At 60.6% G+C, this 26,409-nt stretch overlaps 1 protein-coding gene across 1 annotated transcript; it reads right to left on the reverse strand.

The window, feature by feature from the left end:
* Positions 1-413: 413 nt before the first annotated feature.
* KIF19 (kinesin family member 19) lies at positions 414-26,012 on the reverse strand. Its single transcript, XM_059148919.1, has 20 exons — positions 25,619-26,012; positions 24,068-24,148; positions 13,411-13,521; positions 12,693-12,780; positions 12,226-12,362; positions 11,074-11,199; positions 10,549-10,743; positions 8,975-9,121; positions 7,462-7,584; positions 6,074-6,239; positions 5,246-5,420; positions 4,918-5,116; positions 4,037-4,307; positions 3,826-3,947; positions 3,197-3,330; positions 2,833-2,938; positions 2,534-2,630; positions 1,604-2,001; positions 1,261-1,420; positions 414-1,026 (listed from the first exon to the last, which is right to left on the reverse strand). Exons 1-20 carry the CDS (start codon positions 25,655-25,657, stop codon positions 896-898), a joined length of 3,006 nt encoding a protein of 1,001 aa, XP_059004902.1. The 5' UTR covers positions 25,658-26,012; the 3' UTR covers positions 414-895.
* Between the last annotated feature and the right edge of the window lie 397 nt (positions 26,013-26,409).

Consider the following 26,409-nt stretch of genomic DNA (forward strand, 5'->3'; position numbering starts at 1 on the left):
TGGAACTGGGCAGGTAAGAGCAACCTATGGGAAAACTGGAGGACCCCAGGACCCCTTGCCAGAGTTTTCCTACCTTGAAGCCAAGAGGCTTACTTAGCTGGGCAGTTTCTGAGCCCTGACTTCCAGAGGGGACCACCGTCCCACCCCCATTCGGGTAATTAGGCTTTCTATGGTTTGAGCCTCCCGAGGTCTCTGAGCTCTCATGGGAGGGAGCCGAGGCAGGTGTGAAGGCTGGTGGGACAGGGCATGAACGGACCTTGTCGGGCCCACCTTTCCTGGGCACCGTGTAGAGAAGAGCCCCTTTCCCCCAGGTGTTCAGGCATCTGTGTAACCAGCCAGAAGGAGATGGGGTGCCTCTTAATCAGTCTTGGCCGCTCCACATTCCATACAAGGTCTCATTTCCAACAGAACCGTCAAGACCCACATGGGATTTTATTGTTACACTGCCAGGTAACAAAACCAGATTCCCTCCTCTGCCACGGTATGCGCCAAGTGACGGTCCGCTCCTTCCCCAGCCATCCAGGATGGCTTCCTTGCTCCAGCTCTGGGCCCAGGGGCCCCTCCCACAAGCAGCTCCCTTACCCCTCCCCATCTCCAAGGCTGAGTCCGGCCACAGGTCTCTACGGGGTTTTGGCAACAGGGTTCTATCCAGAGCTGGGAGGCCAGGAAGTCCTGTCATTCTGGCCATGCCTCCTGAGTTCGCCTCCCGTCCCCAGTGGCACTGAAAGCATGGAGGTGCTGGGCAGACACCCTCATAATTCCTGGGTCTCAGGATCCCCAGCCTTCTGGGTTCCTGAGCTCCTGCTCGCAGGGGACCCCATCTGCCCAGCCGCCATCTCCCATTTTCGGCTCCACTCCATCCAGGCTTGGGGGCAGGAGGGCTGTTCCATACCCCTCAGGTGTGCCGGAAGCATCCGTCTTTGCCATGGGTGCTTGTGCCGTGAGCCAGGCGTGGCCCCCGGGCAGCCCGTCGGGAAATACCAGCTGCGTTGGAGGGAACAGTGAGGAGTGAGGAGTCCCCAGGACCTGTGACAGGGGAAGGGCAGGGGCAGGGGTTTAGAAATTCCTCATTCCCTCTCTGGTCACCCAGTGGCCTTGAACTCCCTAGGGGCATGACCCCAAGATGCCAGTCCCACAAATATTCTGTGAGAACCTGGTTTCCAGCAATGAGTGGCCCTCGGTGCAGGGAGCTCAGCATGCCTTCTCCCTGGGCTGGCCAAGGCCACCGCCTTTCCCATTCCCTCCCTTGCTGGTACTGACCTGCGCTCTGGCTTGCAGGGAGTTTGACCTTGGCCAAAGGCAGCATGACCTTCCCCAGATGCCGGATACCAGGTGCTGGGTGTCCGCACACTGGCACCTTATGGTCCGAGATGCTCTCCATGGGACGGGGCCCCAGGAGGTGTGTCTTGGGGCGGGAGAGCTGTGTTGGTTGGAGAACAGGGAGGTGAGTCAGAGCTGTATGGTATTGCTACAAGGGTCCGCCCTATATGCCAGCCCCCTTGACCCCCTATGCCAGCCTGGGAGACAGAGGCATGGAGGGGCCCCCAGGCCCCCATCCACAACGAAGGGATGCAGACACCCCATCCCTTGTCTTTTGTCTCACCCCTTGCCCCGTGACCTCAAAGGACCGGGACCGCCGCTTCCTCCTCTTGGCCTCTAGTGACTCCTCCCGTTTCTTGCCCGGGCTTTTCTTCTGGCCACGCATCCAGGGCCCGGCGCCATCGCCACTGTGCCCGACTGACTGGGATGGGGCCTCGCCTGTGCTGCTTGACAGGTTGTCCTCACTGGCAGCGTGCTGCAGCGTGGGGCTGGGTGGCCTCTTGCAGGCCAGAGGGCCGGGCGGCTGTGCATCCTCAGCCTCGCTGGGAGAGTGCGGGGACAGGCTCCTGCGCTCCCCAGCAGGTGCCAGCAGGTGGCGCCCCTCCGGGACCAAAGCCCGAGAGCGCCGCCGAGCAGCCTTCACAGAGATGTACTTCGTACTGGTCAGGATCTCCTTCCTCTCTGGAGCGGGACAGAAGGAGCACCTAACCTGAGCTCCAGACCACATATAATCTCCCCCCTCCCACACCCCTTCTCCAGCCAAGGCAGATCAGAGGGCCTGGGTCCTAATTCCAGCACACCCACTTGCTTGCTATTCAAGAAACTTGGGGCACGTTTTGGACCCTTACCTTCATCTGTGAATGAATGTGGGGTGGCGAAACTAACCCCACAGGGTTGCTGTGAGGATTAATCGAGAAAATGGGCTTAGGGGGTAGGGATCCTGTCTGTATTTGCTCTTAGAATTATTGCTGGGTGGGAAGAGGGGGGGGGCAGGATCCTAACTGTCACGTACGCCCCACTCTGACTTCTGATTGTGCCCTCAGTGCTCCGTGTGTCCTTGAGCAGGAGGTTAATCCCCTCTGGGCACAGGAGCCTCTTTCCAGACTGGGTGGCACCCAAGGCGTGGGTGCAGTCAGCAGGGCAGGAGGGCTGGGTGAGCCGAACGGTTTAGATGATGCTGGGCTCATGCTGACAGGGCTGGCAGGGGGCACACCTTTGCAGGACAAGGGGATCTCTGACAGATTCTCACTGCTGTCGGGGGAAGAGTTGATCCGGCTGCTCGGGCTGACCAGGCTGTCCTGAGTAGGGGCCTACGGGGGAGGTGGTTGAGAAGAGAAAGGCCTTAGACCCAGCAGGGACCCCTCGTGTTCTTCAGCAGAGACAGCGGGACCTCAGGAGTGAGGGTCATTTTGAGACCCTCCATCCCAACCCTTGGGTGTGTACCTTGTGTCCCCGCCACAACCCCACCCCCCAAGTTGTGGAACCCCGGGGTCAGGAGTGCTCAGTACTCACCTCCTGGGTCACCAGACCACCGGTCTGGATGGGGGGCGGGGTGGGCACAGAGGAGCTCTTCACCTGCCAGGCCCGGGGACTGGCTTTGAACACGCGGTTGGCTTCACTGAGGTTGGCAGAGGAGGGTGGGTGGCTATTGACCTGGCTGGTCCCACTGAGGTCCCGGCTCCACCCCAGGGGAGAGCTATTTGTGTGAAGGGAGAACCCAGGCGTCCTGGCTCCAGACTTGTGCCACTACCTCCCTTTCTCGTTCCTGCCCCATCTTCCCCAGGGAACCCGAGTCTGGGTTGGCATCCCTGGGATACAGCCCAGCAAGTGGCGGCTCAAGCTGGCAGGACTGGCCGGAGGTGGTCTCTGGCCTCACCTGTCCATGCCGAGCGGGGGGAGGATGCTGGTCTGCAGGCGCTGAACCTCAGAACTCAGAGTCTTCACACTCTCTGGGTCAGACTCTGGTGTCAGCGCGGTTCCTGCTGGGGTAATTTTGGGCAAGGAGCTGTCCTGGGGAGGGAAGGGGGCGGGGGGGAGGGCAGTTAGAAGACTTGGTCCTGGACCGGACCAGGGCACACAGCACAGGGTGACAGGCACACCAGGTGACCAGGGCTGTAACGGGGCTTAGGAATTTGGAGAGAGCAGTGGGCTTGCGCTCCGGATCACAAGAGATACACTGTGGTCTGCTAGGCATTCCCAGTGGCACTGCTGGATTGTCTGGTCTCCTGGGAGGGCATCTGGGACCATTTAGGATAGCTCAGATAGCCAACCCTGACCTTCAGACTCTGGGTAATGACCAGTGCCAGAGAAGAATGCCCTGGGACGGGCACCTTACTCAGGCAAGGCAAAGCTTTGAGTGGGATAAGAAGGAAGGGGAGCTAACTCCTTGGGGTGCCCAGCCTGGTTCCATCCCCACCCCAGCTACCCGCAGGTTTTGCCTGGGGCATCCATCCCTCCATCAGTACAGGTGCTCCTGCCCAGGCCCAGGCTTGCCTGCACTCCCACCTGCAGGGCCCTGGAGGCCACCCGGTCCATGATGGTGGCCCGCTCCAGGCTGCCCTCCTCCAGCTCCCGCAGGTACACCTCGTACAGCTCCTCCAGGTGCTGCGGGACGGCCAGGTTGTAGTCTGCCGGGGCAGGGGCAGGACTCAGGGCGTGCCCTGGGAGGCTCCGCGGGTGGAGGGGGGCCCTGGGGTCTGGGACGCACGGGGCCTACCTTCGATGATCTGCCGCTGGCCTTGGATGATCTCGTCGCAGAGGCTGCGGTGCTGCTCCAGGCGGCGCACGGCCTCGCGACGGTGGCGGAGGGCGCCGTCCCGAAGCAGCGCGTGCGACTGCATCTCCGTATTCTCCACCTCGAGCTCGTGCACGCGGCACAGCAGGCTGAGCACCTCGCGCTGCTCCTCCGAGCCGATGCGCCGCGGCAGCGTCTCCTCCAGGCGCCGGCCGCGCGCGCGCAGCTCTCGGCAGCGCTGCTCCAGCGCCAGCTGAGGGCGGCTGGGGGTCAGCACCAGGCGAGGGGCGGGTCCTGCACCCCCAAACCCATCCTCCTAGCTGTCCGCGCCCTTCCAGCCCCCGAGCTCCCTCTGGGCTGAAGCCCCGTTCTGGGGCTAACCCTCGAAGCTGTGTCTTGGGCCTTGAAACCAAGTGACCCTTGAAACCAAGGGCTCCTAAGTGACCCCTCTGTGCCCACCTTCTGTGCCACCCTGGCCACAGCCTGCCCCTGCAATCAGCTCTGTGGGTATCTGCCCCACTCCAGCCCACCTGATGTCCTCAGGGCTCATCACCATGCCCTGAAGCCCTGGTCTGGGTGTAGCCTCCAGAGCAGAAGGACAAGATCCCTGGAAAGCCCTAATTAAAATACTGACCACCATTATTTGAATCCTTGGTATGCAAAAGGCTTTGATTTAATCCCCAACATCCCCACGAAGGACCACACCACGACTACTCCCATTTCAGAGATGAGTAAGCAAAGCACAAAGAGGGAATTGAGCGAGGTCACAGAAGGCCTGAGGCCTGAGCTCCCAGGGCTGAGCCCTCCCGCACCGCACCCCCAGCCCCTTCTGAAACCACCCCCCTGCCCCCAGCCCCAGGCACCTTCTGCTTCCGCAGCTTCTTCTGCTCCCCGACCAGGGCGGCAATGCTCTCCCGGGCTGAGGCCACCTCTGGGGGCTCCAGGGTGTCCGGCTGGTCATCGCCCGTGTCGGAGTCCTTCTCGCTGTCGTCCTTGGTGTAGGATTCCTTGCGCTGCTCCTCCCGCCATTTGAGCGCCCTGCGGGACTTCTCGTGCTCCCAGCTGCCGTGAGCCCACCCCAGGGAGACAAGGGAGTCAGACCACAGGGGCACAGTGTGCAGCTACAGCTCCCAAACCCTCTGTCCAGGTCCGGGGTGGGACCTGGATGGCCCTGGGGCAGAGTCTGCTTACCCGGCAATGGTGAGCAGGTGGCGGGATGTGTCGATCTGGACCTCCATGGCGTGGTTCTCCAGCTCCAGCAGGCGTCTCCGCACATCCATCTGCTCCTGGAAAGCGCTGATAAGCTGCTCCCGCAGCTGTCCCATCTCGGCCTGCTCGCTCTGCCCGCTGTGCAGTTGGACCTCGGCTGCCCAGAGGATGGGGGCAGAGGCAATCAGCGGAGGAGGGAGGGTCAGGCCAGGCAAATCTGGGCCTACATGGGGCTCTCCCTTATCTCTGTCTTCCTAAACCACCCAAAAGATCTCCTAGATTACTACTTCCTCCTACACCTTACTTCCACACTGAGTCTTCTGGGTGTGGTCCACGGGTGATCCCCAGGTCCCTTGTATGACCTGGGCATCCACTAGCCCTTACAGAACCTTTATGCCAACTATAAAAGGTGGCCTTTGGACACTTTACTGCCATCTGTGGGAAAACCATCCATAGCAAATACACAAATCTACAAGAGAATGGTACCCGTTCCAGTGATGCTGGGCACAGCCTCACGGCCCTGAGAGTGCCGCCCCCCTCCCCCCCCAGCTAAGCGCTCACATGTCTCTCACTCATGTGATCTCACCGACTCTTAGTCAATGTTAAGTCTCTGAAACAGAGACCACTGTTGTATACAACGCTTGAGAAATAGAAGGTTCAGGGCGGGTGAATGATTAGCCCAAGGCTACCGGCCCAGAAAAAGCCCGAGTCTGGATTTGAACCCGGCACCACCTGACCCCTGAGCAATGTGAGACAGGCTGGGAGGGCTGCCCGAGACGGGCCCCCAGGAGCACGGATCTATGCACACACCTTGGATGTGGCGGATGTCACCCCGCTCCGGCCGGCCCTGGGCCTGGCCCCGCCCACCCTGCTCATCGATCTTGCACTTGAGCCTCTGGATCTCGCCCCGCAGGTCTGCGATGATGCTGGTGTACTGGGCGATGTGGTAGGAGACGTTGAGCAGGTTCTGCTTCACCTGTGGGGAGCACACCGTGGGGGCAGAGCAGGTAGAGTCACCCCAGAGGCTGGGGCCAGCCTGCAGGGTCTTCTTTCTCTTTCTGCTCCTAGTCTTCCTAGATGACAGTCACAGTGCCCCTGGCTTCCAACCCCTAAACCTATCGCACTCCATGCCTCTGCCGGACCCACACTTCTGCTGCTGCTTCTGCTCTTCAACCTTCAGTGGCTCCCTACTGCTCGGGAGAAATGTTCTAATTCCTTTGCCTGGGCCCACCACTATCTCAAATTTCATTTTTTAAAAAAGATTTTATGTATTTTAGAGATAGAGAGAGAGTGCGTGATCGAGGAGAGGAACCCAGGGAGAGGGAGAGAGACTCTTAAGTAGACTCCACGCTGAGCGGGGAGCCCAGGGCGGGGCTCGATCCCACAACCCATGAGATCAGGACCTGAGTTGAAATCAAGAGTCGGATGCTTAACTGACTGAGCCACCCAGGCGCCTCTCTCAATTTTCCTTTCGTCACTGCTCCACCAGGAACATTCCGCTCTGGTTGAGGAGCTGTGCTGTCGTCTCCAGCTGTATCAGATGCCATCTCCTTCCTGCTCTTGAAACCTCTACGCTTATTGCTACCCCCTCCTTCTAGAGTGTCCTTCCCATCTCTCAGAGTCCCACTGTCACACAGCCACACCGACAGTCCCCAAAGAGCTCCACCAGGTCCCACCAGCCCTCCCCCACTTCCCCATTTCCTCGCTGCCTCAGCACCTACTGCTGGCTTCACTTGCCAGAATATTAACAATATTCTGAACTGTCACTATTCAAGGACATGTCTCCTGCTCCCATGAAGTCCTTGGAGGGCTGGAATAACACACAAAGCCCCGGGGACAGTGGCTGGCAAAGGGGGCAGTGTTGCGGGAGGGTTCCTAAGTTCTATCTGGCAAGTGTCTGTTCCCACCCTTGCACGGGTCAAGAGAAGCTTCCTACATCAGGTGAGTAACGCCTTTGCCCAAAGGCATTACATGGGTTTGGAAGCCAGCCGGGGCCACTTCTGGTCTCCGTGCCCATCTGGAAAGTCACTTCACTTCCTTCAGTCTCGCTTTCCTAAACCGCGAGATGGGAGCGTGGGGAGTCTGGCCTCGCTTGAAGAGTGAAGGAGTTGAGAAGGGCCTGGGGCCACAGTGGCCGGCTCCAGAGAGAGTGGAGTGTGGGATGGCAGACTTCAGTCTCAGCCGGGAAAGGACCTCACCCTGGTCTTGATGTTCTTGGCCCGGCCGGCATAGGTCAGGGTATTCCGGGACTCCTCAAAGGCGCTGCTGGCGGGACTGATGTGGGCGATCATCACGGTGCGGCTGTTCCCGCCCAGGGAGTCCTGACGGCGGGGAGGGCGGGCTGCAGTCAGCCAGCGACCACCTCCCCGGGACCCTGCCGCCCCTCCCAGGCTGTGCTCTCTCGCGCGCTCTGTCACATGCACCCTCACAGACGCATTCCCTCTGGTGCTGGTGTCGAGCATCACACGGACTCCCCTGGGTCCAGATATCCCCCCCTCCTTCTGTTCCTTCTTCCCACTTGTGGTTTCTTTTCCAAATTCCCATTTGAATATTTCAAGTATCTGATCCCGGTCAGGGCCTCCGGGCTTTCCCTTTCCCACCTTTCATACCAGAGAACGAGGAAAGGCGGCCGCCGTGACGGCTGGGGACCAGCGTGGGAAGGTGCCCTATGGGCTCCCCCCGTCCCATCCCCTCTGGCATCTCAAGTAACCCCCCGACTCCCCATTTCTGACAGCTGATGGCACTGCTGTTACGGCTGCAGTGAGGGATGGGGGAACGGGGAGCACTGTAGGACGGGTGAATGTGGCCTGCTCCCTGTGAACAGCCCTGGATGCAGGAGAGGCGAGTGGGGAGAAAGCCTCGGCTCCCACGATTAGCAACAGAGCGACTTGAATTCCTTGCTTTTAAAAGTGGCAGCATTTGTGCCACCATCCCCGCCTCCCAGCTTATGGGCACACGGATGGCGGCCCGCTGAGGGTGGGCTCCGGTGACACTGGACCGTAGACTGTCTTCCAGCACTTACTACCATGGGCCCTTGGGAAGCTCAAAAATGGAAACAGTATTTCCCCCATGCCTGGGGTTGCTTCGGGAAGAAAGGAGCGAGTTGGGTGAAGCCCAACCAGGGGTGGACCCCAAATGGCAGACCCTGTGAGCCCTGAGGCTGATGTCCACCGGAACCCCAAATCCAGGTGGCTCATAGTTCCCTCAGCCCTGCAGCCCTGGTGCGAGGGTGGTCAGGTGCAACGCCTTTCCCTCCCTATTGCCCACTCTGGCTGGGTTCACCAGGTAAAATACAGGTTACTCAGTTAAATCTGAATGTCAGATAAACAATGAATGATTTTTTTTTTTTTTTAGTATAAGTATGTCCCAAATGTTGCATGGGATATACTTACACTGAAACAAATTTTGTTGTTTATCTGAAATTCTCATGTAGCTGGGTGGTCTGTACGTGTTTTTAAAGATTTTATTTATTTATTTGAGAGAGAGGGAAGGAGGGAGAGAGCATGAGCGGCGCTGGTGGGGGAGGGACCGAGGGAGAGGGGGAAGCAGGCCCCCCACCCAGCAGGGAGCCCCATGCGGGGCTCGATCCCAGGACCCCGAGGTCATGGCCTGAACCGACTGAGCCACCCGGGCGCCCCTGGTGGCCTGTCTTTTGATCTGCCCCATCTGGCAGGCCCCCCCCCCCCCCTGGTGAGGGCGGCGCGGGGCTACCTTCAGCAGCCGGGTGAGCTTGCTGTCGCGGTAGTTGATGTACTTGTTGCTGCTCTTGTCGCTCAGCGCGTTGATGCAGTTGCCCAGGGCCAGCAGGGAGCGGTTGATGTGGGCGCCCTCCTTCATGCGCTGCCCGCGGTTCTGCGTCTGGGGAGGGGAGCGGAGGCAGAAGCGGCCTTGTGGGGCAGGGGACAGGCTTCACCACCGCCCGGGGCCGCGAGCCCTTCCCCCTCCCTCCGGGCTCTGCAACGTGGGGGTGACCCAGGGCCGAGGCTCGTCCTCCTCCTGGGGTCATCCAGGGCGTTGGAGAAGGCGAGAGAACCGGAAGGCCTCTGAAGAGAGTGGCGGACTGCTTCTGAGGAGGGCTGAGAGCCTGGCCCTTGTCTCCCCCAGGGGCTGGCCCCGCGGTGCCAAGAATGACGTGGAAGAAGGTTGAGGCCTCCCTGGCAGCTGAGAGCTGGCGTGGGCACGGGCATGCGGCTCCACAGCGTGCCCTGGGCTTCAGGGGAAGGAGGGAAGTGCGTGTGTGTGTGTGTGTGTGTGTGTGTCTGTGTGTGTGAGAATATGTGGGAAGTGTTCGGGATGCGGGGGAAGAGAGAAAGAATGTGAGGGAAAGAATATGAGGAAAGTGTGTGTGTGAGAGAGAGAGAGAGAGAATGTGAGGCAATGAGTGTGGTGCGTGTGTGGAAGAAAGAATGTGTGCGTGTGTGAGTGTGTAGGTGTAGGGGGAAGGGTGTGGGAGCGCACTAGCGTGCACGTGTGAGTGTGCTGGGCTCCTCTCCTTCCCTTGGGCCTGCGGGGACACTGGCAAGGGTGAGGAGGCTCTGCTCAGAGCTGCCTGGGCCTGGGCCTCCAAAGCTGGGGCCTCAGGGACAGCCCTCTCCCTGGCTGCTCCGCTGTGTCCCTCTAAGAAGCCTCAGGCCCTCCCCGGGGAGAGGGGGTGCTTCGTGAACACCCCCTGCCCCATTGAATCCCAGTCTCACAGGCTGGAACATGAAACCCTGTTAATTCTCTCTGGCCACTGGCCTGTCCCCTGGATTTGTTAGCAGTGACATCACCCGGCCTCATCCCTTGGGGGACCGTGAAACCTCCCAATTTGCCTAAAGGAGGGGGACCTGGGCCTACACATTGGGGCTGAGGCCAGAGAGCCAGGGGAGCAGGGCTTAGTGTCAGGGACAAATGCTTTGAGAGATGGTGATGGGCCTTCCTCTCTCCTCGACGGGGTAGGCAGGGCGCCCCCCAGAGTCAGGGGCATCTGTGTCCCCCATCCCAGCTCCTCATCTGGGCCCAGTCACTCTCACCTGCCTGGCCTTCCTCCAGGGCAGCCCGTCTCCTTCCCCGAGAAACACTCCTCACCCCACGCCCTTCCCAGAGAGCTGCGATACCCACCCCCTCTTCCCGTCATGCTCCTCTGGGACACTCCTCAGTCCCTGACCCAGGGGGGCCCCCTCACCCCCACCCTGCCGAGGATGGCCTCCCCCGTGATCTCCTGCGGACGCGGGGAGGTCAGCATCCCTGCGCTCTCCCCGCCCCCCAGAAACCCTTCTCCCCAGTGCTGGGGGAGCTGACCTCACCTGGGAGGCGCGCTCAGAGCCAGCCAGGTCGATCATGAACAGGCGGCCCTGCCGCACCTCCTGCAGGATGTTCTTGACCCGGCTGCGCTGGCGCACGGCCACCTGGAGCACGGCGTGGGAGCGGGAGGACGTCCGGTTGGCAGCCGTGGGCTCCTGGGTCCTCTGCCGGTTGCCCTTCATCAGCAGCTGCATGATCTGGGTGGGGGGGGTGGGTGGGAAGGACGCCTCTCTTGGGGATCCATGGGGTTGACCCCACATCCCGCATCTTGGAGGTTGGGAAGGGGCCCGGGTGGGGTGAGGGGCAGTCTGGAGGCCGGTTGCCTCATTCGTCCCCCCAAGATGAGCGCAGCCAGGGGCACGGAGGCAGGTGAGAGCCCCCTGCTTGGATACGGGACTCTCTGTGTCTGCCCCAGCTCCAGCCCCAGGCGAGCAGGCAGCGGCTCCCTGCCTGCTGTCCTCTGTCCTCTCCTGCCCCACAGGAGTGAACGGCCCTCCCCACCGCCCCGCTGGCTGTGCAAGACTTGCCTCTTTGGCGTTGATGGTGGAGACCTCGGTGATTCCAGCCACCTGGATCACCCCTTTGGAGTCCTCCCTCAGCTCTAGGTACCCCAGGGCGGGGTTCAGCAGGTCCCGGATCATCTCATTGTAGATCTGATGGTGCCAGTGGGGGAGGGGCGGGGGACAGGTGTGACGGGGAGACTAAGGGCAGGAGGTCCAGACAGGGACCAGATTCCCCATCCCTCCCAAGCAAGACGGGGACAGGAGCTCCCACATCCTGAGCCCCAGTCTGGGAGCTCCAGACTCCTCTTAGGGACACTCTGGTTAAGGAGAAAGACCCCCTCCTTTCTATTGGGCGGGGGTAACAGGGCTTCAGCATCCACAGGGAAACACTGGGCTGCCAGAACTTGGGATACAGAAAGCTTCAGAACCAAGTGGATTCCCTTTGCAGGAGGGCTGGGCACTGGGCAGAAGATAGGGACCTGACGGATGGCCAGCCCTGCTTGTTGCTAGGCAACCCTTACGCTACACCGCCCCCGACAAGGGCATCTTGCTGGCTGAGTCAATGCCGTGCTGGCTGCAGCAGTGTGGCTAGCAGCAACGCCTCACTGCCCTTCCTGAGCTGTCACCCAGGAGATTATCAGCTCCCGGACGGAGCGGGGGCAGCCAGGAGCCAGGTGGCACGGAGCCCACTGGCTCTTCTGCCTCTTCCGGCCTCTGCACACTCCTACCGCTGATGCCTCCTTGCTGCCTGGCAGGAGCGCTCCCACGGGGTGGGCGCTGGGGGCCAAGGCTGGGGATCAAAGGCTGGCAGGTTCAGGCCTGTGCACGCATGCAGGACTCACCTGTACCCATGCCCACAGCGTGCCTGGAGGTGGCGGGGCAGGGCAGACACAGCTTTCAGGAAGGGGCCTTTGAGGATAGCTAGGCGCTGAGCCATTTGGGAGGGTGGCCGAGGTCTTTGCTCAGGGTCAAGGGTACTTTGAAGTATGGCAAAATAGGCAGAGCTTGGCTTTCAAGGTCTGGGGTCCTGAGTTTGAATCCCTGCCCCTCACTTACTGTGTGATGTTGGCCTAGTGTAACCTCTCTGAGCCTCAGATTTTTGCAGAGTGGGACCAACAACGTGTGTGCGGCTGTCCCAGGGGCTTCTTGCCTACGCTGCGGTCAGGGGAGGCTCACCTCCAGGTAGGACATGGACACCTCATACTCCATGTCGTTGCTGGTCTCCTCAATGGCACGGAAGAGGTCATTGAGGGTCCGAACGTAGATGCCAGGCTCGTGGTCTGTGCCCAGCATGGTGTAGGTTTTCCCACAGCCTGGGGCAGAACACGGTGGGGGGTGAGCAGGGTGGGGGCGAGAATCCCGGCTTTGCTGGACAGGAGCTCCGGGCACACCTAGGTCTAGCCTCAAGGCTGGGTACCTCCCAAATGGCCAAGGAGGGAGGGGGCAGGGAGGATGGCGTTCTTGGCTGGTGATGGGGCCGCTGGGGCCAGAGGACCCTGCGGGCGTTGGGATCAGATACACGCTTGATTCTGGCCTCAGCTGGGGCCAGAGCAGTTCTCTCTGATGGAGGGTCAGGGGCCTGTTGCTCCAGGAGGACAAATGGGGCATACTGTCCCATCCCATGGTCTTGGCCCCTCCGTCACCTGTGGGGCCATAAGCGAAGACAGTGGCATTGTAGCCAGAGATGACGCCATCGATGAGGCTCTTGGTAGTGGCCTGATAGACCGTCTCCTGCCGGGAAAAGTAGACCCATCAGGGGCCTCAGGTACACGTGGGGCAGAGCACACATGCCCACCGGCCGTCCTGGCCCCCAGCATAAGCAGCTTCTGTTTCTGGGACTCTCAGCCCAAGGAGTAGGGGCAAGGAATGGGGGCTGGGAGGTCTCTGCTTTCGCCCCATGGGGGACACCAGCCTAAAAAGAGCTCAGGACACCTGAGACACTTGCCCCCACAACTGGCTCCCAGCCCCCCCCCCGAGGACGCATCACATCTGCTCCTAGGAGCACCCCCCAGATGGGGAAGACAGGGGTCCCTGGGAGGGTGTCAGCTTCCCCGAGACTCCTCCCCACACCAGATGGGCTTCGCGTGCCCTCCTCCAGCTCCCATGGGGGCCAGCCTGGGGGTGTTCCACACGGATAGCATCTGCCCACTGACTCGGGTGTGCCCGTGCAAGAGGCTGGGTGTAAGCCATATAGGCACATTTGCATGCATGAGGATGTGGTAGAGGGGAAAGCCAGCGAGCTCGCGGTGGAGGGAGGGCTGAGAGTCAGTGGCAGGGTCCCCTGAGGGCTGTCTCCTCAGGGTGGGGTTCAAAGGTTGGAGAGGGGCTCCTGCATGTCCCTAGGGCCAGGCCCTCCCCCACCTGGGTGGCAGTGAAGTCAAAGGCCACGTCAAACAGGTAGGACTTCTCCCGGGAACGGTGTGCCCGCAGGACGTCGTCGGGGTCCTCCATCGGGTCCATGAGAACCACCATCTGCAAAAGTCCCCGAGCGGGGGGGCGTCTGGCAGTCACCACGGGGCCAGAGGCCCACACCGATGTCAACTCTGGCCTCAGCTCTCCTCACCCAGGACATGGGGCAAGCTAAGCAGCCGCAGGCCCCAGAGCCTCAGGCCCAGCCCTACCCCGTCAGCTCCGCAGGGGTGTCTGATCTGGGGGCTTGGCTCTGGACACCCCACAGGGAAGCCTCCCTATCGACTGACAATGCCCTACAGGAGCCAAGAGTGCCAGGGACCCCAGGCCACAGACCTGGGGGGGGGGGGTCCCAGACCTGGGGGGGGGCCCTCCCTCTAAAGGCAACACCATGCCCTGTGCACCTCTACCAGAGGGGCAGGAACAGTACCAATGACTTGCATTTATGACGCATTTACTGTGTGTCAGGACCTGCTGTAAGCACTTTCGACACATGGACTCACTTAACCCCCACTCCAAGGCCAGGTGGTAAGGCCCATAATTGTTCCCACTTGACAGGTGAAGAGATCGAGGCCCAAAGAAGTCACTTGTTCGAGCTCACATACCAGCAAGCAGGGGGACTGGGACTGAAAACCTGGGACCTGGGTTCAAAGTCTGTAGCCCCTGGTCTCCCTCACCCCCGCACCCCAGCCTCCGCCAGTGGGTAGACCCAGGGGTGGAGCAGAGAGCCACTGACTGAGGGCTGGCAGGGGCGAGGAAAGTGGGCTGCGCTCGGGGCGACTTATCAAGGCCCCTGCAGCCTTGAGCCTGAGCTGTGGATGGAAGGAGGGGCCAGGGGTCGGAAGGTAGGATGACGGAACAGGTTGGCCATCCTGGATTCCCCTCCCTGCGGGGTGGGGGCCTCTGGCTCCGTGTGCTTGTGTGTGGGGCTGGAAGGAGACGCAGAGCACTTCCCCAGGCTCCTCCTGTGCTCCGAGGATGATCGAGGGACCCATTTTCCAGAACAAACTCGAAGCCTGCTCCACGTCCAGCTCCATTCTGCCCCTCCCTTGGCCTCAGGGGTCCTGGGTGTGCTGAGCCTGGTCCCGGACTGAGGGAAGGTACAGAGGAAGGAGGCTGGGCCTTGGCCCGAGGTTCTTGGCCTGGGGAAGTTGTGGGGAGAGACAGTGCCCAGATGGATGAAAAGGCCAGAAGGTGTTCAAAGATGCGCGGGAGGGCTAGAGTCGGGGGGATTTAGGACAAGGTGGGAGAGCTAAGTCAGGGCAAGGCACGCCTGACCCATTGTACTCTTGTTAGCAGAGTGGCCTTGTATGACCCCTTTAGCCTGCCTGGGCCTGGGTCTCCTCCTTCGCAGGATGGGACAGGAGTATTGTCTGCCCGCGGGCTATGAAGAGCCCGTGAGATAACGTGTGTGGTGTGTGTGGGCACAACACCGGGCATATATTAAATGCCCAAGGGTCTTCATTCACAGGGAAGTGAGGAGGGACAGCGGCAGTGATGCGGGTGACAGGCCACCCCACCCCCTGGAGGGAGCCACCAGGATGCCACAGGCTCTGTGCCTGCCCAAGTCCCCTCGGGAGCTGAGCCTCCAGGTCGGGTCCCTGTTCTCCGCCCCAGCCATCCCATCAGGATGCCCGCCGAGAGGCAGCTCTGTGTTGGGGAGCACCTGGGCTCATGCTGGACAGCGAGGGCAAATCAAATCTCAGCTGTGCTCCAGGGCCGGACGGTGGTCGCAGCCATCGTGATGGCCTCATGGTGCCCTCCACTCCCAGAGGGAGCGCAGGGGGTAAGGACAGAGGGAGTGGGTGTCTTCACACCCAGACCCTCCTCCAGATACGTGATAATGATAGCTCATCTTCACAGGAATTCATTATCCCCAGTTGGGGACACCGAGGCCTGAAGTCACATAGCTAAGAAACAGTGGGGCCGGGAGTCCAGGCGGTCTGGGTCCTGGGCTCTCTGTGCACCACTGTGAACCTGCTGTCACTCATACCCTCTGCTCTCTCTGCTCCCTCTGGGGCCGTGCGTGGTGGGTGTGGCAGTAGGAGGGTGTGCCCCCACCCAGGTGTGGCGTCAGCACCCACTGTGTGCATTGTCCCTACCTAATCTGACTCTGGAGATGAGATGCTGACCCAAGAGGCAAACTGAGTCCTAGAAGAGGGCCAGGCATTGAGGAGGATGTGCTGTCCCAGCGTCACCCCAGGTGGCACAGACAGCGACTGAGGAGCAGGGGCCAGGGACAGCCCTGTAAAGGGCTTGAGTACAGACAAGGCATGGGGGCAGTCACCCTGAGGGACAGAGGGGACTGACGGACGGCGAGGCAGCAGGAGGCCAGGCTGGAGCCCAGCCCGGCTCTGTGGGGTGGGAGATCCACAGTGGATCCCTCTGATGCACCCCTTTCAAGCAAGAGGTACACCCCTTGGACAGGGTCCCAGTCTGGGACTCCCACCGACTCCTCTCGGCGCTTGGTGTGTGCCGATGTCTAGCCCCCTCCTTCATGACTTGCATATGTGCAGTAGGTGCACACTCGTGCTCGCTGCATGTAGAGGGGTCTAAGAGCCTCGGGGGTCCCAGCAGAGCCCACTCCAGGGATTCTCATAGAAAAGGGAAGAGAGAAGGGGTAAGGCCTCGCCCCAGGAGGCCTGGCCCCAGGAGTTTCACCCGGAAGTCTCGTCCAACCTGGTAATTTAGGTAAACCGGTTAGGGGGCACAGCTCCAGATGGCTGGGTAGGGGCTTTGTGCAGGGAAAGAATAAGGCCACCCACTGGGCCCCCTCACTGCTTGCCAGAGGCTGGGTGGCCGTGGTGAGCTGAGTGCAGGGCATCTAGGCCTGCCGCTGTCAGCTGGCATGCCCACCTATCCCCGCCACTGCCTCAGGGCTGCAGCCCCAGTGCCCTATCAGCCTCCTCCAGGATCCAGTTCCTGTCTCTGGCCCTAAAGCCAGCAGCATAAGCCCTGATTAAGTTTCAGACCCCAACGAAGATAACGCTGCCTCTGAGTCCCCTGGCACGGGTCCCGGTGGGATGCAACAGGAGCCCGACCAGCCGATCCAGCTCTCACCCCTCGGGCGCCAGCGCTCCTGCTGACGCGGGCAGGGCTGGCAGCTGGGGGGGCCCTCTGGGGACCTTGGGTGCAGGGGAGGGTGAGCAGCCACACCAATGCTCATCACCCCGGATCACCTTCAAACAACCTCCATGCCCTGCCAAGTTCATGGCACCCTGGACATTGGGCTCCTTTGATATCCGGGCTCCTGAATCAGTACACTGTCCGCACAGCTGCCGTGACCCCTCTTAAAGAGGTCTTTGTCTGGGTCTCCATCTGCCTGGGTCCCCAGCCCACGCCCCACCTCCCGAGCATCACCCCCATCCCTGTCCACCCTACCATACAATGAGGGCCTTGTGCCCCTCGGCCAGGTGAACTGGAGCTGAGCCAGGGAGGGTTGGGTGGAGGGGGCTCTGGGCTGCCACCCCAGAGAGCAGCAGAGGGCGTGCAGGGCAGGGGAAGCTTCTAGGTACGAGCCAGTAAGCGAGGCCCAGGGAGAGAGAAAGTGAGATGAAGTTTCCCCACATCTGACTCTGCAGGAAGCACTATAGGAAGGTTTTCTGGAGGAGGCGGTGCCAGCACCAAGTCTTAAAGGATCATATCAGCAGGGGTTGGCAGACAGATGTGAGGTGAGGGGAACATTCTAGAGAAAAGTGTGAGCAAGGCCGGGGGTGAGAGGCAGGTGGTGGGCAGCAGTTCTCAGCTCAGAATCTCCGGGGAGGGGGCGGATCTTGTGAAAATGCAGGGTTGGGAGGAGAGCTCAGGGACTTTCCCTCCTGTTCTCACCCCCGGAATCTCCAGAGCACGGGCCCAAGACGGCCATAGGGGTGAGCTGTCTGGGCCCCCTCTGGGAGCACATGCTGTCCCCGGCCCCTGTGTAGCCTCCAATGCACCCCCTAAATGTCATCCTGGCCGGCGCCCCGCGTGCGCCCGGGGAATGTTTCCGAATAAAGCGGCCTTTGGGGGAGCTCTGTGTGTACCAGGCGCCTTGCTAAGTGCTTTGCACACATTTCCCCCAGACACTCCAAGATCCCTCCACTGTAATGAGAATCGCACCATTAATGCCCCAAAACTGCACAGCCAAGCAGAGAGCGGGCCAGACTGAGAGCTGTCTGCTCCCAGAACCCAGGCTCCCATCACCCAGGCGGCCACCCCTGCCTCCCGAGCAGATGAGCGAACCAAAAGCAGCCTGGCTGGGCCAATGTGCACCTGGTATGGGGTGAACCGTGTCCTCCCCAAATTCAAATGTTGAGGTCCTAACCCCCCAGAACCTCAAAGTATGACTTTATTTGGAAGCAGGGTCATTGCTGAGATACCGAAGGTAAGACGAGGTCACACTGGAGTGGCGTCGGCCCTAAATGTGGAATGACCCCGGTGTCCTTCTGGAAAGGTGATGCGTGGATACAGACACGCATCAAGGGAAGAGGACCTGAAGAGCCATAGGGCCCAGAGAACCAACTGCAAGCCAAGGAGAGATCCTGGATGGACCCTTCCCTCAGGACCCTCGGAAGGAGCTGACCCTCCAGACTTCTGGCCTCCAGGATGGTCGAAAAATCTATGTCTGTGGTTAAAGTCGCCAAGTCTGTGGTATTTGGTTATGTCAGCCTCGCAAACCCTACAATACCCAAGGCAGGAGCACCTGCTGGGGGAGGGGCTTGTCGGCACCCGAGGGGGCGGGGCCTCGAGAGGCCACTCCCCCAGCCCCCAGGTGGTGGACTCAGCACGGGGGTGGGGGGGGCTCTCTTTCACAGTCCCAGCATCATAAATGTTCACGCCCCCGCATGCTGGCCACCTGCCCCTGGGAGGCTTCAGCAGGGACTGGGGGAGGGGATCCAGTGGGGACTGGATCGCACCCTATACACAGGGGCCTCCCCAGGCTGGCCGGCGGGCAGGGGGCAGGGCCAGGACCAGGGAAGGTGGGCTCTGCCCCCAAGGGCCAGGCCTCCTGACTCAGCAGAGCGCCCCCCCCCCCCCACCGCCTCCCTCTCAGACCGGTTCTTCATTCAGTGCAGATTTTGATGTTTCCATAGTTCCAGACTTTAAGCCCGGAAACCCGAGATCTGAGATCTGAGATCCAGAGGGATGTAGGGTGCCTCAGGGGGGGAGGGCATCTGTAAACTCTATGCCCCTGACGGACAGGCTCCTCCCCAGCATCTCCTAGGTGAGAAATACCCCGAACAAAGCCTAACCGTTCTTCCTGCTACATGCCACAGCCGTGTAAGCTGCTGGCGCTCTGATCAGCTTTGCACTTTCCACTGGCTTCTTCCTGGCTTGCAAAGGTCGAGACCTTTGAGGCCAGGGTGGCTCAGTCTTGGCACTACTGGCACTCCGGGCTGGATCACTGTGAGGGGACCTGTCCTGTGCACGGCAGGCGGCTTAGCAGTGTCACCGGCCATCAGAGGCCAGTGACATGCCTCGCTCCCCGGTATGGCATTGCCAGATGCCCTCTGGAGGACAAAATCGCCCCCAGTTGACACCCTCCAACCCAGATCATTCCTCCTGGAGCCTCCAGGGATGGCAGGGAAGATCTCCAAGGAAAGGGGTGCCCCAAGTTGGGTTTAGGGTCAACAATGCTGTGTGACCTTGAGGAAACTGCATCTCTTCTCTGGGTCCCACGTTCTTCCCAGTTGGAAGTCAGGGAGGGTCAACAGGGCCATTGCCTTGAAAAAAGAAATCACACCAACCCTGCCAGCCTACTCAGGAAGCGCCAGTGGAGAATGAGTATCTGGAAAGGCCCAGGTCTCAGAAATTCCATCTCCGGTCCAGGGAGCCTGCAGGAGCCCCTTTATCCTCAGGGTGGAAATGAGGCAGAGCCCGATGAAAGCCTAACTCCAGGTGGGGGTCACCCCTGTGAGGCTGCTTCCGGGGTTTTGTTTGCTTTTTCTTTAAGAAGGAGAATTTGTTGCCGGTCATATCTCTAACTGTAAATGTGCTCGCCCACGAGTGCTCAAGAATTGGAGACTCTGATCCCAAGAAAGGTGTCCCCTTCAGGCTCACTGGAAAGGACCAGATGGGAGCCTGCTGAGCTCATAAAGCCACCAAGGCCCAGCAGACTGCTTAGCACAGAGCTGTACCTGGCCAGGCCCCTACAGGCCTCCAGGACTCCGAGGGCTCTGAGGCCCAGCAGGAGGGGAGGCATGGCCTCGAGGTTGCAGATGGGGCTGTGTCTCTGCAGACACCTTCATCGGAGACCCCCAAGGAGTGTGGGAGAGGCCGACTCCCAGCACCACGCAGATTCACCAAATGAGCATCTCTGGGGGAATTGGGGCCACACAGATCTGCCTTTTGAACTAGAACCTGCCTCGCACCCACCCAATCACGAGGTTTGGGGATCCTTACGTTATGACAGCCATATTCACAGTAGCCAAGAAGTAGGGACCCCCACCCCATTGAAAACATGCTGCTCAGTGACTGGAGTCAAACATGAAGGACCATGGAGTGCGAAATTCCATTTATAGGAAGTATCCAGAATGGGAGAAAGTGGATAAGTGGTGGGCCGGGGCAGGGAAGGGTGCGGGGGTGCTAGGGAAGGGCTGGGCAGGGGGCAGCCCACGGCAGGGAGCCCTTGGATCCCTTCCCTGTCACTTCCTGCCAGGCTCAGCTTTTCGGGGGCGATGGGCTGGCCAAGAAGCCTCCAGAGGGTGGGTGCGTGGGGAAGCGGGGTGAAGGTGAGTTGCCCCCCACCATCCCCCCCGGGGTACTCATGTCTGACGCTCGGCACCTGTCACCCCACCCTATGCTTTCTTTCTCTTTCATGGGAGCTGTGTGTGTGGCTGGGTTTCTCCCTCTCACTAGCTCCAGAAAGCCTCCCAACAGCCCTTGGGCAGAGTTCTTCTTACCCTGTCTTCTGTTGAGAACAAAGAGGCTGGAGGTCTGCCAGGGCCTGGGGACCCCAGGCACAGCTCCTCAGACAGGACCCCAGGAGCCCAGGGGCGACAGTGGGACTTGGAGCAGACAATGTCTAACTATGGGATTATGCATGTTGTCAGGTGACTTAAATCCTGTAGGTAAACAGCCTGGAAAGCTGGGAGGAGGGTCAGCAGGCAGTGGGCCGGGTTGGGGGCGGGGCGTGGGAGGGAGGAATGGAGCTGCTTCTACTCGGGAACTTCTAGACACCCTCCCCTCCCCCCCCCCCCCCCGCAGCCTCTGGGCCTGCACCTGCCCTCCCTTTGTGGTCATGGATGGCGTCCCCGAGGGGTCTGATGTCAGGTGCAGTCCCACCTCAGGCGCTGGCCACAGGCTTCCCAGAACACACGGGTGGGGAGGTGACCATTTCACCCCCTGACTCAGGAGAGAGGAAGCAGGAGGTGGGCCGAGTGTCACTCACCTCTAGGCTCGAAGCCATCCTGTACCTCAGTCCTTAAATAAACTAACATCTATTAAGCCCCTACTATATGCCAGGCACTTGGAAGCACTGAGCCTACATTAGCCTCCAAAAACTGCCAAAAAAAGATCGTCTGATTTTGGTCCTGGATTGAGAGGGGGGCTTCAGACCACAAGTCCACCAAGGCACCCAGACCACCCCCTTTACAAACGTGTGCCCTCCAACTTCCCCAGAATCCAGGCACATCGGCCTCTGTTTCTGGGGGACACTTGGCCTTTCTCACTCCCAGGCCTGCGACGATGCCAGCAGGGGAAAAGTAACCCACCCAACCGAGACAAGAGGCAGAGCCCAGAGCTGGAGGCCAGAAGAAACTGGGTTGGGAGGCTTTCTGTGGCACTGAGCCACCCGGGCCACGACGGCCACGAGGAAGGGGGCGAAGGAAAGAAGTGCGGACAGAGCAACTCTTGGTTCCAACCCCGTCTGCTTTAGAAGATGCTGATCGCTGTGAGGCCACTTGGACCCTCCTGTGTCTGTCCCAGGAAGAGACTCCAAGGCCGTGGTGTCCTGGGATACTCTTTAAGTCACCGCGCTGGCCCTCCAGGCTCCAGACCTCAGGAGGAAGGAGCAGCGCTAACCCACCAGCTGGCCCGTCAGCGAGGCTAACAGCCTGTATCCTCCACCTCCATCAGGGCCGGGGGTGCATGCCAGGAGGGCCAGGTTTGCAGACAAACCACGGGGGGTTGCTGGTGAAGGACAGAGGTCTAGGGGTGGCAGACAGGTCAGAATGGGATTCGAGGGAAGTAGGCTGTCCGTTCTGCTTCTTGGGCTCCTGTGTCTCACCTCCTACTGGCGAGGGCCTTCTCTGTCAGCTGACAGATGGGGGTGTTAGGAGGTTCCCAGCCTGCCAACTGCTGTGGCTGCTCCAAAAATGTGGGCCAGAACAGCCATCTTTGAACCCACTGGGGACAGAAGGCACTCGAGGCCACAAGCCCAGCACTGTCCCACAGGCTATGCTGGTAGCCCTGAGCCCACGCCGCTCAGACAACCCGCCCTGCCACTCTCAACGGACAAAGAAGCAGCCCTGTTAGGACTGCCCAGTCCAGAACCTTCTCAGAGACACAGCTGGGCCAGATCAGCCCAGACCCTCCCTCTCCACTTGTAGGGACAGAAAGGAGCCACTGTTTGGCATGTGTGGGCTCCCAGTGGGCTGTACCCCAGACCAGAGCATTTCTATCAACATCAGTTAATACCTCTCAGCCCCCGCGACGGCCGGGAGCCAGGAGCAGCGGAGGAAGAGAGCCATCATTGTCCCCGCCCTGAGGACCTGATATTCTTGGGGACAAACTGGACAGATGGGGAGTGGTCCTTGCCTGGAAGGCTTCTGGCTCATCAGGCTGGCCCCTCTTGTCGGCCAACGCAGCAGCTCTGGGGAGCTTTCAGTCACTAGCTGATGATGTCCACTTACAACTATTAAACTCCTACCGTGTGCCGGGCACTGGGAAAGCGCTGAGCACACATGAGCCCGCAAAGACGCTCTTGAGAGGGCATTACGGTTGCCACCCCCACTTATGGGCAAGGCGGCTGAGGCTCCAAGAAACAACCCGTCCAAGGCCACCCAGTTAGCAGCACAACCCACCCTGTGTGATGTCAGGTGTGTTTGCCCCTACTCCTGCCCAGCCTACCCGGACAGCTAGGGTCCTCACAGTCACCCCTGGCTTTCTCCGAGGTCTCTGAGGAAGGCTCCCCCTTCCTGAGAGTGAGTGGAGGGGGGCGCCCGGACGGCTCAGTCGGTTACAAGTCCGACTCTTGGTTTAGCTCGGATCATGATCTCGGGGTCCTGGGATTGAGCCTCACGTGGGCTCCCTGCTCAGCGCAGGGTCTGCTTGTCCCTCTCCCTCTCTTTCTCTCTCTCTCTTTTTCTCAAATAAAAGAATCTTAAAAAATAAAAAAAAAAAAAAAAGAGAGAGAAAGTGGAAGGCTGACACCAGTAGGCTCTGTGGTGCCCAGGAGAGCTGAGGGAAGAGGCTGGAGGAGGCACCTGTCCCTCAGGGAGCCCAGGGGCAGGTGGGCGGGCTGCCTCCAGCTCACTTCTCACCGCCCCTGGGCTTCCTGAGTCCAGCCCTCGAGCCCCAGACCTGGGCCCAGCAGGTGCTCCTGCGTGCCCTTCACTGCATGGGGCACTGCCCCTGGACTTCTCGGACTCACTGGCATACCTTGCCATCTTGATGAGCCCCGACACTCAGGAGAAGCCAACAGCAGCAGCCACCGAGCTGTCCCTGCCACTGTGCCCACCTGCACCCCAGCACCTGCGTCCTCACTGCTGACCCTGACAGTCATCCTGGCCATGGTCCAAGCGTGTGCAGTCTGGCCCCTGCCATGTCCCCCGCCTCACCTCACACCTCTCGGCCCTCTCCCTCCTGCTGGATCCACCCAGGCCTCTTGCACCTGCCAGGCCCTTTGGTTGAAGGGTCTCCCTCCGTGAGCCCCCAAAGTACCCATCTCCTCTCTTGCTTTACCTCAAGCGCCACCTCCTAAGGCAACCCTCCCTGACCTGTGCTGACTCAACCCCTCTCAGCGCCACACTGCAGCCCTTGCTGGGGTTAATGCTTTGATTAGTGCTTTGTCTCCTGTGCGATCAGGAAGGTACCAGAGGCGAGGGTGGGGTCTCTTCTGCTCACTGTGGTCTCCAGATCCATGTGCTGGGGACACTTGGTACGTATTTGCCCCCTGCACAGATGGGGGCGAGACTCGCCCTGCCCACCACATCACGGTGACTCTAGGACCAACAGAGCAAACGGACACCCTGAGACTTTACAAAACACCAGCAGTCTTTGCAAAATCTGAACCGGAGTTAGGCTCTAGCTCTAGACCTCGGAGATATGCGCTCCGTGGGCAGCAGACATGCTCCATGTGTAGCTGACCTGCTAAGTGGGGGCACATCCTGTCACAGGTACATGGAAGGTATGTGGCACTTTAAGGGCTGGACTGGAGAGCTCAGGGCCCACCCATGCAAGGGAAGCTTTCGGCTCTCCTTGGATCAATCTGGGAAGGCTTCTGGGAAGAAGAACCCTGGCTTCCTTGACAATGTCATCAGCGACACAACAGAGCTCGGTGGATGGAGGGAAGGTGATGCTGCAAGCCACGGGGACCCTTCCTGCCCCCACCCCCTAAGCAGATGCCCACCCTGCCACGTGTGAGCACAGCTCTGTGCCCCCTGTGGCTCCCGGCCACAGCCCCATGTACCTGCTCGTCCACTTTATGGGCTATGAGGGTGGCTCCTTCCTCCAGCTCTGCCACGCTGATGGGCCGGACCCGGAGTGCCACCTGGAAGGGAAGGCCACACACTGAGATTAGAAGACAAGGGCCAGGATGGTCAGACAGAAGCATGAGAGGACCCCAGCATTCTCCTGGGCAAGGCTCCTGGGTTCTCCCCTGTGTGACCATCCCAGGCATCCTTGGTCTTAAGGAAAACTCAGCAGTTCAAGGCCACCACCCAGGTGGAGGGGAGCAGGTCCACGGCATACGGGCTCCCTCTGAGTGTATGAATTTCCCCAAGGAGCTGGGCCTCTGGGAGAGTCTCAGGGGAGAGAGTGGTCTGCTTCTCCAGCCTGCATCAGTCACACGTCCAAATTAAGCACTTGCAGCTCCCCAGGGCTTTGAACTTGGAGACTTGGCCCTGGAACAGCTTGTGTGTGCATCTGTGAGTGATGCACGGCTCCTGAAGCTGCAGGCCTGGCTGGAGGCAGGACGGGGCTGCACCTTGACTTCCTAACAACCCTTGACTGCATTCCTACCTGGCACAGGTAGAGGAGAGGTGCTCCCGCCTCTCTCCATTCTCCAGCTGGTAAGAGCTGGTGGGTCTTCATCCTGGGCATAGGTCTCCCCAAAGAACAAGGGAGTGCATTTCTTTTGCAGACCAAGGGGAAATGCCTGCTGGAAGTATGGGCATCACTGATGGACCCTCATACCAGGTAAGAACATCGCTCTCTGAGGGACCTCTGCGGACTGTCAGATCATCTTTACCGGCCTCCTGGGCCCAACCCCACAGGTGGGAGAGAGAGGACCTGCCATCCCTGTCCTGTGCTGGGACAAGCATGGAGCCCAGTGTGGGGCTTGAACTCACGACTGTGAGATCAAGACAAAGGGCTGAGATCGAGAGTCAGATCCTTCACTGATTGAGCCACCCAGGCGTCCCCAGGGGGTCTGTCTTCAGTCTCTACTTGCCCCAGAGAACCCCACTCACACCCCTTCATCTGTCCCAGCCCCCAGAGCTCAGGGAGGGGCTGCACCTTGGTTGTTTCCAACACTTCTCTGGAATAACGGGCAGCATCTGTGTTGAAACCCAGTAACCAGCTGTTCTCAACCCCATGCCAGCAACTCTGGCTCCCTGGGCTCCTGTCTGCCCATCTGTGATTCCCAATCCCTTTAAACTCTCAACCCCACAGCGCCAGGGTAGCTCTGGCTCTCCCTGCCACCCTGGCTTTTCTAGATCAGAGAGCAGTCTCACCCCAGAGACCCATCTACACAGCTTTAGGGATGGGAGGGGGTCCCCTGGTGGGAAGGTTTAAGGGGGGGAGTGAGGTTGAAGCTAGGCTGACTTTTCAGCACGATGGCCAGGATACCTTCCTTCTTGACATCCAGAACTGGGGGAAAGTTGCTCTGGACAGTCCCATCCCTGACCTTAGTCGGGGTGAGGAGACAGGACTGCTGTGACCGTGGCCAACTCAGAGGCTGGGTTTCTGGGGTGGGGGGTTGCTATGAATGGGGGCGGGGAGGAGGTTGTCGGGGTCTCACCATGAGCTGCTGGTCCTTGGAGTCCCCGCTGTCCTTCATGCTTGCGGCGGATGGAGGGGCTCAGGTCGCGACAGCGGGCATGGCCGAGCCGCACCCCCACGGCCGCCGTGGGGTCCCTCGCAGCCTTCCTGCGCCGCCGCCGCCGCCGCGCTGCCTGACAACCCGAAACCAACAACGCGCCCCGGCCAAGGGCGCTGACCCGGAGGCGGGGCAAGGGGAGGGCCCCGACGGCGCCTCCCGCCTCTGCGCCCCCGCCCCTCCCGCGCTGTAGGCGAGAGTCGGCGGCCTCTGCCCGGGAGGCGCCCGAGCTTTCCCGGGCGGCTGCCCGCCTGTGCGTCCCTTCGGCCCTTGGCGTGACCCTGCGTCCGCCCGGAGCCGCCGCGTCCGTTTGGGAGCTTCTGGGCGCCTCCCCGCGCCCCCCACCACCCCCGCGGCTCGCGCCCAGCGCCCCTCTCCCATTGACCTCCAGGGGGCGCCCGGCCGGCTGCGCGGGCCGTGCTCCGGGTCCTGGCCGCTTGCACCTGCCGCTCGCCTGCCCGCCTGCCCGTCTGTCTGGGCGCCTCCGGGCAGCGACTGGCTGCCCGGTGTTTCCAAGGGCACAACGTGCATCGTGGCTGTGGCTGTGGCCGGGGTGTCTGGCGCCGTGTCTTCAGCCACTGTCCAAGGGCAGAGGGGTATCGAGGTGTCTCTGCCCAGTCTGCCCACTGGAGAGTTGCCGGGGAGCACCTGCGTATGGCACGGGGTGTTTCACAAAGAGCCCGCCTCAGTGGACACCACTAGTTCGAATTTAC

The sequence above is a fragment of the Mustela lutreola genome, chromosome 15 (genome assembly GCF_030435805.1).
Source record: "Mustela lutreola isolate mMusLut2 chromosome 15, mMusLut2.pri, whole genome shotgun sequence".
Classification (NCBI taxonomy): domain Eukaryota; kingdom Metazoa; phylum Chordata; class Mammalia; order Carnivora; family Mustelidae; genus Mustela; species Mustela lutreola.

Excerpts from the sequence above, each read along its gene's own strand:
- KIF19 (XM_059148919.1), bottom strand. The coding sequence starts at position 25,657 with ATGAAGGACAGCGGGGACTCCAAGGACCAGCAGCTCATG. Across the intron at positions 13,522-24,067 it reads CCCATAAAGTGGACGAGCAG|ATGGTGGTTCTCATGGACCC; the intron begins GTACATGGGGCT and ends GGACTTTTGCAG. Across the intron at positions 5,421-6,073 it reads TGACATCCGCCACATCCAAG|CCGAGGTCCAACTGCACAGC; the intron begins GTGTGTGCATAG and ends TCCTCTGGGCAG.